Source organism: Schistocerca cancellata, chromosome 11 (genome assembly GCF_023864275.1).
Source record: "Schistocerca cancellata isolate TAMUIC-IGC-003103 chromosome 11, iqSchCanc2.1, whole genome shotgun sequence".
NCBI lineage: Eukaryota > Metazoa > Arthropoda > Insecta > Orthoptera > Acrididae > Schistocerca > Schistocerca cancellata.
The window spans coordinates 19,564,829-19,578,843 of record NC_064636.1 but is presented as its reverse complement, the minus strand read 5'-3'; the positions used below and the strand labels follow the sequence as shown (position 1 = coordinate 19,578,843).

The window sequence follows — 14,015 nt, the reverse complement described above, 5'->3', positions numbered from 1 at the left end:
CCGTTTTCTATTCTACACATAATGCACGTACCACAAATACTTTACATTGGTAAATTATTATCCGAGCATTATTTCATTAGACTTCATTATTCACTTCTTATTTTTCAGACTACTTCTGATAAAAACATTGGTTTTTAAGGTTACATTTCCCTTCGTGAACTACTCTAAATTTACAATTCATTAAAATGGTGTGTTGTTCATAATTCAACACTGCCAATAACTCTATTTCAAGACTGACAAACATATTCCCATTTCAAACAAATATGTTTCACATTTGCTAAATCTGAATATTTAAAATATATCTAAAAAGACTTACCAAACAAAAGCGCTGGCAGGTCGATAGACACACAAACAAACACAAACGTACACACAAAATTCAAGCTTTCGCAACCAACGGTTGCCTCATCAGGAAAGAGGGAAGGAGAGGGAAAGACGAAAGGATTTGGGTTTTAAGGGAGAGGGTAAGGAGTCATTCCAATCCCGGGAGCGGAAAGACTTACCTTAGGGGGAAAAAAGGACAGGTATACACTCGCGCGCGCACACACACACACACACACACACACACACACACACACACACATATCCATCCGCATATACACAGACACAAGCAGACATTTAAAATGTTATACTTATTGAAAATTATTGTGGAACGTGAATACGGCATACGTGGCCAGACGTCCCCTTTCAGAGAGTTCAGCTACCTGCCACAGGTCTCTCTATTCGACACTACTTTCGCAGTTCGACGAAGACGAGGGCGACAGTCCCCGAGAAAAGAAAATCTTCGGTCGGGAATCGAACCCTGGGCTCTCATGTGGGGCATTCAGCTGCAATGAGCACTCGGCTACGGAGGTGGGCAAAATTATTGTATTCTAGAATGTCTGAATCCTAAAATAGAATTCTGTCAAAATTTAACTGCTACAATTTTGCAGCCCTAGTTTTCTGTTTTCAAAAATACAGGGCTATTACAAATGATTGAAGCGATTTCATAAATTCACTGTAGCTCCATTCATTGACATATGGTCACGACACTACAGATACGTAGAAAAACTCAAAGTTTTGTTCGACTGAAGCCGCACTTCAGGTTTCTGCCGCCAGAGCGCTCGAGAGCGCAGTGAGACAAAATGGCGACAGGAGCCGAGAAAGCGTATGTTGTGCTCGAAATACACTCACATCAGTCAGTCATAACAGTGCAACGACACTTCAGGACGAAGTTCAACAAAGATCCACCAACTGCTAACTCCATTCGGCGATGGTATGCGCAGTCTAAAGCTTCTGGATGCCTCTGTAAGGGGAAATCGACGGGTCGGCCTGCAGTGAGGGAAGAAACGGTTGAACGCGTGTGGGCAAGTTTCACGCATAGTGATGTGAAAGATTCAGTGTTTAAACCTCCTCTACCAAGAAACGTGCCAGAACTGCGAGCTCGCATCAACAATGCTTTCGAACTCATTGATGGGGACATGCTGCACCGAGTGTGGGAGGAACTCCATTATCGGCTCGATGTCTGCCGAATCACTAACGGGGCACATATCGAACATTTGTGAATGCCTAAAAAAACTTTTTGAGTTTTTGTATGTGTGTGCAAAGCATTGTGAAAATATCTCAAATAATAAAGTTATTGTAGAGCTGTGAAATCGCTTCAATCATTTGTAATAACCCTGTACATAAGCTCAAGGTAAAGTCCGTGGTGCAAGGCCACTGGCCCGACTGCAGGAAGAGAGCAGCCTGTTTTCACTGCAGCAATAGGAAGGGAACAGTGGCGCAGCAGCACGGCAATGGTGCCGGCACTCGACTGGTAGCACACTGACCGAACCTGGAACCATCCCGGAGAGACTGGGACTAAACCCAGGACCTCCAGGGTGAACTCTACAACTGCACCCACTAGACTGCAATGGCCACCGGACAAATATATACTTTTATTAAAATAGCACATTACTCTGTGAAACATTCAAATTAGAAAATCTAATAATTCTTGGCAGGCTTTGGACATCTCAGTGTGTGTGTAATACTTTTGGATTTTTAAATTTTGTAACTTCTGTTATTACATCCATTTTTACACAGATCCTGCACTCAAAGCCACATGTAGCCAGCATTCGGTTAACATACTGTAATGTCAGGATTCAGTCACATTGTTCTTAGTCAATCTGTAGCACACATTTCATTCAGTGGAAAGCTATTATTCATTCTGCCAGTTTCGAACGTTTGAACCGCTGAATTGTTATTCGTGTGTGTTGAGCCTTGTAAAATTGTTGTTGAGCTGTGTAATACTAGTAATCAAAATTACTACTTGAAACCAGATCACCGTACGTGTCAAGTTCAAGAAATCTAAATGACCTGAACAAGTAATTTTTGAAAAAACCTACTACTCAAATGAATAATATTGGTGAAGATGAAACACCCAAGGAACTTATGAGGCAAAAGAACAGGTCAATAACTTCACAAACCCTCTAAATTTCAAAGGAACTTAAATTTACCTTATTCATTAGCATGTCCAACTCACGGTTGCAGTTCCAATATTTTCCTTTTTACTGTGTCTGCAAATGCCTGACACACTTGGTGCAGTCACGTAAGTAGTTCCTGTTATGTAATCCCAAATACTGGGCGATTCAAAAATATTTTCAACTTTAGTGAAAGGTTCCTTGCAAGAAAAAAGTTCATATTCAAATATGTCCAAAAGCTTTTGAATTTTTAATTATTACTGAAAATTTACATCCAACATCTTTCTCCAAACACAACACAAAAACTTCAGTGCACTCAAAGGACATCTCGACTAGAGTCCTGCGAGCACAAAATACGAGATGGGGCGAGCACACCCTAACTGTATAGGCTGCCCGCACTAGTTCTAGTGACCGAGCATAGAAGCCGTGACCGAATACGTAGCACGTAACTTCAAACACATTACACGTGTCATTACCCGTGTGAGACTGCAGCCAGTACGGGCTTCTCATTTGTGGTGTCTCTCTCTCTCTCTCTCTGTAATCGTGCAGCGTGAGGAGGCCAGTGCTGTAAGACCTAAGATTGAAACCAATGTTTACACATTGAAGGAATGGGAAGGTCTAAAAAGCCAAGTATGGAGTACATTTCTGTTGGTTGTAGACGAAAACAGTGCGTCAACTGGGTATGTATCGTGCATAAACTGCTCCACATTATTGTCTTTCCTCTTGGGAACCATTCATTTAAAAAAACACAGTTGCAGGAAACCTCACAAAGATACAGCTCCTTCAGGAATACTGGCAGTGATAAAAAATAGTGTTACAGAAAAATGTGTTGCAATGTGTGTTAAGCATATGAGACCTTTTAGTGCTGTTTCCAGTGAAGGTTTCAGAGAACTAGGCCAACAATTAATACATCTAGCTGCACATTATGGAGAAGTTAATGTGGCAGATGTCATGCCACATCCCTGTACTATAAGAAGAAATGTCAAAGAACAAGCTAATGCAATGCGAAACAGCATAATGCCTTCTGTTATTGCGGAAGTTATTAATAAAACAAGTGCAGCGACAGTTGATATGTGGACAGATTCGCATAATCAGGTGCACTATTTGACGCTTACAACACATTACATTAACACAGATTGGTCTCTTGTGAACAATGTTTTATTTACAACGAAATTCCGTGACGTTAAGAAGACGGGAGTAAATATTATGAAAGAAATTGAAATGGCTGATTGGGACATTTCGCCGCACATCTCGCACAGTTTTGTTTTTGTCTCCGACCAGGTTGCCAATGTAATAAAGGCTGTGGAAAATCACGAAAGGATTCCTTGTGCTGCTCGTTGTATAAACACAGCACTTAGTTATACTTTCGATGAAGATAACTTCTTGTTAAATCGTGCTCCAAACATCGCATCAACAATAAATACTGCAAAATGCATTGTAAGGGACATCAAGAAAAGTGGCCCCTGCTCGTCTTTGAAATCATCGTTGAAACAAGAGGTCTGCACACGCTGGAACAGCTTGTACACTGTGCTGGAATCCTTACACACTCAGTATAACGAAGTTGCTGTTTTGCTGACTGAAAAGGACTCCGCTTACAGATTGCAAGGATATGATAATGAGCTTGCAGGAAAAACTGCTCATTTTCCAAGACTATTTAAAGAGGCCACAGCTGAATTAGAACGCGAAAAAGAACCGACAATCCAGTGAGTTGTTCTTTGGTTTCACGAACTGCAACAAATTTGCAGTGTCAATGACACTGACTGTCAGGTGAGTAATTACTGCAGTTAAAAGCACTGTTTTGTTACGATACGCGATAGATTTATAATTAACTAGCGTAACTGATGTGTACTAACAGATATGCATTTTTTAACAGGAAGTACAAAGGATTAACAATCGCGCCTTAACTTTCGTTTGTGAGAAGATTGATCACTTCCAGACATAAAATTGCTACATCTTCTATCCGCGATTGTACTGAAATATCACTTTACTTTCCAAGTGCTTTATGAATTTAGCTGTGTCATGTACTCGTTCTTGGAAACGTTACTTTTGTATTGAGAGAGAGAGAGAGAGAGAGAGAGAGAGAGAGAGAGAGAGAGAGGCGTTGGATTTGTACAGTACAGTGCTGTGAGCCTGCCTTTACAAATGTCTGCTTGTGTCTGTGTATATGCGGATGGATGTGCGCGCGCGGTGTATACCTGTCCTTCTTTCCCCCCTAAGGTAAGTCTTTCCGCTCCTGGGATTGGAATGACTCCTTACCCTCTCCCTTAAAACCCACATCCTTTCGTCTTTCCCTCCCCTTCCCTCTTTCCTGACGAAGCAACCGTTTGTTGCAAAAGCTTGAATTTTGTGTCTGTTTGTGTGTCTATCGACCTGCCAGCGCTTTTGTTTCGTAAGTCTCATCATCTTTGTTTTTAGTTTCAAATAATAAGTCATTCGTTACAGTTAGAAACTGTGTACATGTCTCGAGCAAGCATAACTCACAGCATGCAAATATCCAGACTTGATTCGTCCGTAAATTGAGACTTTTGACAAATTTTACACAAATTTCAAACCTCCGTGAAACTTTTTCTCACTGACACCCCTACAAAATGATTAAAAGTAAAAAAGTTTATTGCTTACTATGTTTTTTGCAGTTCATGCAGCAAAAATTCGGCATCTAGGTTGCCATTTTAATTTAGTATTTCCTCGCTATTAACTATATTCACAACACACTACGGAGACAATATCCACACACACTACTGAATTCACCTGCAAAATTACACCACCGTACGATACACGGATCAGGATAAGTGACATCACATCGAGGTGCACCAAAAACCAGCTTTTTCATTAAACAGAGCACAAATTACCCGGCCTATACTAATAGAGTGTTTGATAATGAGCATTTAGCGACTTTCACCCAATGTTAATTACACACTCAAGATCAAATATTGAACACAATGACTCAGTTGTAAAGTAATCTGAAGTCTGAAGCTGTTTTATACACGGGAGTTCAATTCTTTAAAGATACGGGGTTTACTGATCGTATCCTAGATGGCGATGTGGGCCGCAGATACTTGTTTCGATTTGTCAGCTGTCACTCTCTCTCGAATCTCTGCCCAACAAATAAGAAGAAAGGTGTGGTTTAAATGCAACTGACCTCCATGCCCTGGCAGGTGGATCGCAAGAGGGGGACCAGTTCCACATGGCCTGCACTTTCTCCCAATTTTAATCCTTCGGATTCTTATCTCTGGAATCAGCACATACAATCGGTTCATATGGAAAGAGTGAAAGTCCACAATTAGCCAGTAGAATCCACATACATTCAAACTTTTCTCAGTAGTGCCACAAACCTAGCGGCTAGCTGCACCTGGTATAAAAGTGCTGCAAATGCCCACCACCTGAGAACAAAGCCTGCCGTGGCTCAAAAAGATGGCTGCGGGACGATTAAGAGAGCTTTTAAAAACACATTCTAATGCAATTGGTCGCACTATCGATAGTGAGCATCACTTTGGGACATCCCTCTTCACGACATGCTCTACAGACGGCATTTCTGAAAGTGTCGCTGCAGCCACATGTGGACTTTTTGCGATACCGTGACTGTTTACTTACACTAGAAACACAGTGGCAGCTCTGAAGCTACTTAAGTCTCTGAACTGATGTGTTTCTCTACTGCAACGTGCCAGTTAGTCGTATGTAAGAGGTTCCTTTATCATTCTTTTCTGCAGCAAGTACTTTGCATGGGGGGGGCAAAAAAAAAAAAAGAGGAAAAAAAAAGGAGGAAAAAAAATGTGTTATATGCACAAGAGTGGTTAAGTTGTTGAAATGAAACAACAAGTTATTTCCTATCTCCCCCCCCCCCCCCCCCCTCTCTCTCTCTCTCTCTCTCTCTCTCTCTCTCTCTCTGCGCCAACTATTGGACTGCACGCTTCTGCCTCAGGATTTTTACTCAGTATTTTTTAAACTATTTTCTGACATTTCACCAGCACAAGTAATCGGCATTGTGGAACACTTACCAACCACTGCTGGTGACTGAGGGTGACCCTCAGACAGTTTCAGGCTATTGTGCTGGTGAAATGTGATGAAAATAGTTGAACAAATGCGGTCAGCGAATATCACAATACGGAATTCGAGAAGCAATATGACACCAAGTGACCACGAATTCCTCGACAACTTTCAAAGACGTAATGTCAGTCTAGAGATACGGCAACTGTTGATAAGCTGTAACTGATCATATGTTACAGTCACAGATGTCACGCATTACAACTTATTAACAGTTTTGGCCGTTAGGTTCCCGAGCAAGATACAACAAAAAAAATTGACAAATATATAGAAAGTTATATCTTAATGTAATCTTATTTATAATCTTAATTTATAACACTATTCATTTACTTTGGGGGAAAATGTACAGTTAAGTGGTGACATTAATTTCAATATGTACTGACATGTGAGCACACACCTGAACATAGGAAATCACCATCACCTCCCATGTCTCCGCCAGGTGTCTCGGATGTCCAGTTGGTGGGGCTCGGTTCACGCCAACCTGCACAATGGTTTCAAATTTAGCTGTGCTACCAGTAAAGAACGTTTGTGAACATGTTTTGTTCTGCTGTTACGAGTAACTGACCTGGACACTAGAAGGTCGGCTCACTATTTACCTGTGACAACACTTGCAATCTTGAATCAATTTCAAAAATTTTTGAGAACTTCCATCTCACACACAAGAGTGATCTGGGAAGGACGGGGAAGGGGGGGACGGCTTTTGGCTACTTACCACAGCCATGTTATGCTTGTAGAACAGTAGCCTTATCCACAAGTGGTAGAGGAATCATACGAGATCCGACGGTGGCAGAGGACAAGGAAGTAGCTGCAACTACTAACTGAGTGTAGTGGAGTTACATAACGCCTAATACACACAACAAAAATGAGATAGCGGAAGGCTTAAGTGCAAAGTCATTGTTAGTCAGCTATTCGTGTGATGTGTAATATCACACACACACCTCCTACTCATCAAAGAGAGACATCATTAGCTTAACTTGACAACAATGGTGGAGAAGAAATTTCATACAGGCTGCTCGTAATAACTACTCCGACGTTTGCTGGAAGTATGTTTCCAAATATATTCTTCACCTACAGTTGTCTCTTTCATTGTCTTCAACAGTCCCCTATGTGGGATGATAACAAAGAATGCAGTTCTAGCAGCTGTGTAATGCTATACTGATATTAGAGAGAATATGAGAAACACACACAGGAAAACTAAGATAAGCGCCTTTGAAGCAAGATTAGAATACGATAGACGACACTGCTTCACAACACAAGAGTAGTAGTGTAGTATAGCACTACTGAATTAATATGCTTTATTATGCTTGCTTGACAGAACAGTCAAGCACAGAAGACCAAACTTTTTGAAGGTTTAGACTTTTTAGTAGACTTACTTACAAATTTGCAACACTTCTGGATTTTCAATTTTTTGGAAAAAAAATAAAATAAAATAACCTGTCCACGACAAGGTGGTCAAGAGATTAAGCAAGTGAGCAATGAAATAAGCTACAGTCTTTTTTATAACAAAGCTGAGGTACACATAGGTATTAACTAATTTTTGAACAACTCGCTTTCTAAGTGCAGATTACATTTGATAAAATTGTGTCACCATATACACAGTGCTCGGCATCAGTAATTTGCTGAATATTCGAGTGACAAAATTATTAGGATCTCACAGAGGTACATGCTAGTTAGGATAAATGGACTGTCACCCTGGGGAAGAAACAGAAACTGGGCAATAATTATGATTAATTAGAGATCCTGAGACAGATAAAGCTGTCAATCTGCCCTGAATATATTTGGCAATAGTTAAAGATATCCAAAACAACACAGCAGCAAAAGCAGACTTACAACTGAATGAAAGATAAATAAACAAACACAATGGCAGTTGATGGAAAAAATAAAAGTATCTCTAAAATTTTAATAAATGTAGTTTTTTTTAAATCTGCAGAACAGTAGGTACTGTATGAAGATGAAACTGATTCTCACCATAAGACAGTGAAAAAATCTTAGAAGTGGGAAATGGAGGAAGAAAAGCAGTTCAAATTTTACAAAACATTGAAATTCAGTTGTAATATATGGAAGTGCAACTTTGGGTTGGGGTAGGAGGGGGGGGGGGGGGGGGGGGGGATCAAGGGGCCAAAGAGCAGAAATGAAGATTCTCAGACACGTAGCTCCAAGTACAAAAATAAGAGCAGAATTAGGACTTTTGTCTCTAATGGCAAGGTAGAAAGAAACAGAAGAAAATGAAAATATTGTACCAAGAGGATGGACAGTACTACATAAAATACTATTCAGATACTAATCAACTGTACAAAGCAAAACAGGAAGAGAGAAAACAAAATGGAAGGAGCTTATATATCTCAACTACAGCAAAATGTGTGACACATGCAGAGAAAGAAGATAACTATAACCACAATTTTGTGCAGCATTAAACACTGGTTACGTTGTGCAGTGAAATTACCAACTGACATGTCTCCACAGGACTAAGACACGTTTACCAGGGCGGTGGGGATCGTGTTTTTCTCGAAGGACACGATACTACAATTAAACTTTCTCTAAAACCCAATATAGTTATTGCAAGTCTGGAGAACGGAAGAGCACATAGATCAGTCTAGTATTGTACACACACAAAAATATTCTCAGCAGTACTTTACTGAAGAATAGTACGGAAGAAAAAATGGAAAGGAATTATGAGAAGCAACTAGACTAATAAAACAGTACAACTTTGCTAACAAGAGAAGTTGCGGGTAGTCTAATTTTAATGCTGCAGCTAAAATTACAAGGTCTGTATAAAAAGTAATGAGACTGAGCTCACGAATCAAAATTTATTGTAGATACCGTCAGAGGCACTTAGTACTCTTCAATGTACGACCCTCGAGAGTCGCTAACCTGCCGCGTGCGCAGAGTCCGGGATGGCCTTCAAAGCCACCTCCACCAGGGCCCCGTGGCTGCGTGCTGTCAGGGAAGAACAAAAAATAGTCTGGTAGGGGGACATCGGGACCGTAGGGAGGCTGGGGAATCTTCAGAATACCTTTGTCAGCCAGGTAGCTGGCCACTGTGAAGCAGGTGTAATTCGGCATGTCGTTATTGGCGACGGCTGGCCTCGCACGGTGGACCCCAGCTTTCAGTCTCTCGAGCATTTCACAATAAAAAGCACTGTCGACAGTTTGGCCACGGGGCCCAAACTCGTGACGAACCGTACCCCGACACCGATAAACACGATCGACACAGCTCGTAACGATAAGAGTCGAGATAGGTGTAACGGAACTTGAATAGAGCATTTGCCTCTATCGGTTACGGTAGAGAGATCGATCTTTCGGTCCCGTCTGTATATTTATATATAATACTGCTCGAATAGAGGCTGGGCGAGTGTAAAGCTATCGTTAAAAACGCACGCCACGTGATTTGTTATGATCTGGTCGGTTGTAATAATAATAACGTGCTTTTGAATACAATTAAAATATAACAGCAATACCTGTGTAGTGTTATTGGAAATAATATGTAGTAAATTAATGAGTAAGGTAGCTGAGCCTATAAGAAGAGGTAAAATTGGGCATACTGAGGTGTTTTGCTTTATATCGACGAAGCCGATGATACGGCGTCATTTTTTTCGTTTACTTTTAGAAATAAACAAGTAAAGAAGTGCTAATTGTGCGTAGTGAAAAAATATAGGGGCGAGTTTTAAATAACTACGGTATACAATCAGAGTAACTAAAGGACATTTAGTTACACGAAATCGCAGATAGCGAAGTGTAGTCATTAAACTGAGTACACCTACAGGTCCGTCAATTCCGGGATAAATCTATACGCATCTCACGAGGGACGCGGTATTGAGACCGTTTATATCGCAGAGATCGGGCTCCGATTCATGAAAAGGAGAAAAACGTTAACTTTTACGCGAACCCTTAATAATAGCGGACCGGAGAGAAAAAGAGTGTAATTGTCTTACGCCTAACATACATTCGTGGAGGCGGTGGCTAAACTAGAAGACTCAGTAACAAAATACTGTATCATTATCATTGACTGTTGGTGTCGAGCAACTAAAACTGTTCGTCAAAGGGTTTCGATAGAACTTGGGAGTTAGGGTTCAGGCACTCGCATATACTCCACATCAGAGTGTGAGTGAGTGGTGAATGCGAAATAAAACTGTGAACAAAGTTACATTAAATACAACAGAAGAAACAAGACAGTTTGTTCGTATCTGTTGTTATTCCATGAACTGTAACATTTCTTATCATTGTACGAAGCCTTTATAGATGATCGTTATGACAATTTGCTTCGAAGGGATCTCATTACGAGTTAAGTTTTGGGGACCTGGTCGAGAGGGGGTAGTTGGTAGATCCTAACTACTACAGCTATTCTGGAATCAGGTGCTACCGTGACCGTTGTGTGTTGTCTGACTTAAGGTTACCATATCTCATGTTCTAAGATCGACGCACTTTTCCACTTGGTATAACGGTGCCTCACGGTAACAATGACAATGCCGACGACTAAGGAAGATATACGGTAGAAGCTTTCACCTTCAATTTGCTCGTGCGAGCCTTTTTAGGCTGTGGGAATGATGCGGTGTGCTATTCGGTACTCGAGTGCTTTGTCTCCGTACTGAAACACCCAGGTTTAGTCTCCCGCGACAAAGTTATCTAAAAATTCCGGATCACCTTCAAGGCTCTGGAGATTGTCTCGGTAGGCGTCCACACGTGCTCGCTTTTGAACATCCGACAGTCGGTCTTCAACAATACCTGCACACGGTCGATGTTTTTGTCAGTTTTGCCAGTTGACGGGAGTTCAGAGCGGTCCTCGTGCTCAACACTGCCCCGGCCCTTTTTAAAGCTCTTCAACCACCTGAAAACCTGGGCTTTCGACAGGCAATCATCGCCGTAGTTTTGCCGAAACGTATCAGACATTTCCGTACCCGATTTTCCTAGTTTCACACAAAACTTGATGGCGTAATGTTGTTCGATCATTTGCTGCACACTGCACCAAGACCAACAACTTTGTGACGTGTCCACTCGACACACGATGCTGCCTAGACGAGAGCCCACAGGCGACTGGCACGCCACGCGTTTTTGGCCAGACACTCCCCCACCCCCCACCACCAATCCCCACGGGCGAGCGTGAGCTGCCAAGCACAGTTGCGTCAGCAAAATATCAGTCTCATTACTTTTTATACAATCCCTGTACATAGCAAATTTCTGGGGGATGAGGGGAACAATGAAATAAGCCTGCATTTGTAGATTTGGAAAAGGTGTTTGATAGTGTGGAATGGAGTAATTTTTTGCATTTGTATAGATAAGACGCAATAAGGAAATCTTTAGATTATCTCAGTTTGGGAATTGTCTGTCATTCACAGAAAGCCAGCACGATACACTGACAGTTACAATAAACACGCGTATAAAGATAAAACTAAGCTAACAATGTGCACAGCAGATGGGCATGTCAGTAAAGTATGACAAGAAAATCTTGAGCAAATGGATGAATTTTGCTCTCTCAGAAACAGAATTAATAAAGAAAGGAGACGTAACAAAGATGTAGTGAGGATGGCACAAACCACGGTGACATTTTATAAAACTAAAAGCTGCTAAAATCTAAATAAAAATGTAAATCTTAACACCAGAAAAAGAATTCACGTCATGAAAAGCTAGTTACTAGTTCACTTCGAGTGTACTGTTGATTTGTCATTTCCATTTTTTGCACAACATTTTGACAGCTGACACAGTCACCTTTTCAGATGCTGTGAGTTAGCTGTTACGTGTACTTGCTGCCAGAGTCCAGCCACTCCAAACTGTTGCCGGTCCAGCGCCACTGTTTACAGCCGATTGCAAGTTTGATTCTTAATCCCCTCTATTTTCTTCATTCTTTTGTTTTTCCGAGAGTCCACTGATATTCCGTAAGACACACATTCTCTTAGGATTTTCCAGCACTCATGGATGTGAAGGCAAGCAGGAGCTCAATAAAGTGAGCGCCAGACTTTGAGCTTTGTTTAAATTTAGTCCTCTGTGTCAGTTTATTAGGTCTTCAACATATTTATTTCATTAGACTCCATAACTGCACTGTCTCAGAAAATGGCATTTGTACCACCCCACTAGTCTCATTGTATTTAATTTCACAATTCTGTTCGAGGTAATACTTGGTAACAGCTGATTTGCTCTGTTGTTTTAGTCTGGCGTGTCACTGATATTCCTCGATCTCTGTGACACTACTGCAATAGTCTACCCCAGGTAAGACACACCACGTTCACACGGAATGCGCTACACACCTAGCTTTCAGAGATCAAGATAACCTTTAACATTACACAGATGCCTTCTTATCATAGCCGAAGGGAGTGAAATATACTGTATTCCAAAATTTTGTACATGGCTGCACGTTCAGAGACCGTGAATAGTTACAATTACAAGAAAACAGCCCTCGGTCACTAATTTTTAACGAATTTAACCGGGTTTCAACGCTGCTAGGAGTGTCTTCCACAGTAATTTATACCAAAGAAAGGTCTATTACATGGTCACAGAATTATGACTAAATACGTTTTTAGTCATAATTCTGTGACCACGATACAGACCATTCTTTGGTTTAATTCTGAGGAAGACACTCCTAGCAGTGTTGAAACCTGGTTAAATTCGTTAAAAATTAGTGACCGAGGGCTGTTTTATTTTAATTGATACTGTATTCCATGTTTCTGTAGAATTCTACAGATCCTCCTGCACACACTACCAGCATACGACTCAACCTTTTACTCAGGCACTGTCAGTTTTGATGATCCAAGTACGCATTCCTTCGTAAAACTATTCTATCACAAAAGGCATACTAGAACTCTTTATTCCTCATGTGTGCATGTTTATTTCTCAACATAGTCACCCTAGTGACCAACAAATTTCTTCCAATGACAGACCAGTTTATCGATACTGTCACTGTAACCTGTTAAGAACCTGTTTACAGAGCCACAACCTCACCTCTGCTTACACAACACCATCACTATCAATGTGAATTCCTCAAATGTGTTCATTAAGTTTTGGAAGCAGATGAAAATCAAATGGGGCCAAGTCAGGTTCACACAGGACGATCGACAACAGTCAACCCTAGGTGTCAGATTGTTGCAGATGTCACAGTGCTCGTGCACTGTTGGGTGACGTCACATTCGAGAAGAGGGTGCTCCACAGGTGGACGAACTCTTCGAATTCACGCTTTCAGTTTTCTGAGAGTGTTGTAGTATCTCACAGGGTTTGTGACAGCGCCTTCAGGCACGAATTCCAAACGCACCACACGTCGAAGACCGTGAGCACGACTTTACCAGCTGACAGCACAATCTCGAACTTTTTTGGTGTCGGTGATCCTCCGTCACACCCGCCGAGGTTAGCACTGCCGTTTCCTCCGTTACGAGTTCAAACACCCAAATGTCGTGTATTACCGACGTCGATACGACCGTCACTGTACGTAGTTTTCATTCTCCTACGGCTTTCGATCGAAGGCACAATTTCTGCAGTCAGAAACACTATTAGAAGACGCTGTTTGTCACGCACTAACACGGTTACGGTACACACCGCCACGTTACACGTGACAATT

General features: G+C 41.3%; 1 protein-coding gene across 4 annotated transcripts in view; it reads right to left on the bottom strand.

Annotated features, from left to right (window-relative positions):
• The window catches only part of LOC126108425 (pneumococcal serine-rich repeat protein-like), a 105,394-nt gene that overhangs the window by 9,045 nt on the left and 82,334 nt on the right, over positions 1–14,015 (bottom strand). For all 4 annotated transcript variants that reach the window (XM_049913639.1, XM_049913637.1, XM_049913638.1 and 1 more), the window contains one exon: positions 6,874–6,957. In XM_049913639.1, coding sequence (XP_049769596.1) covers positions 6,874–6,957 — 84 coding nt within the window. The remainder of the gene's footprint in view (positions 1–6,873; positions 6,958–14,015) is intronic.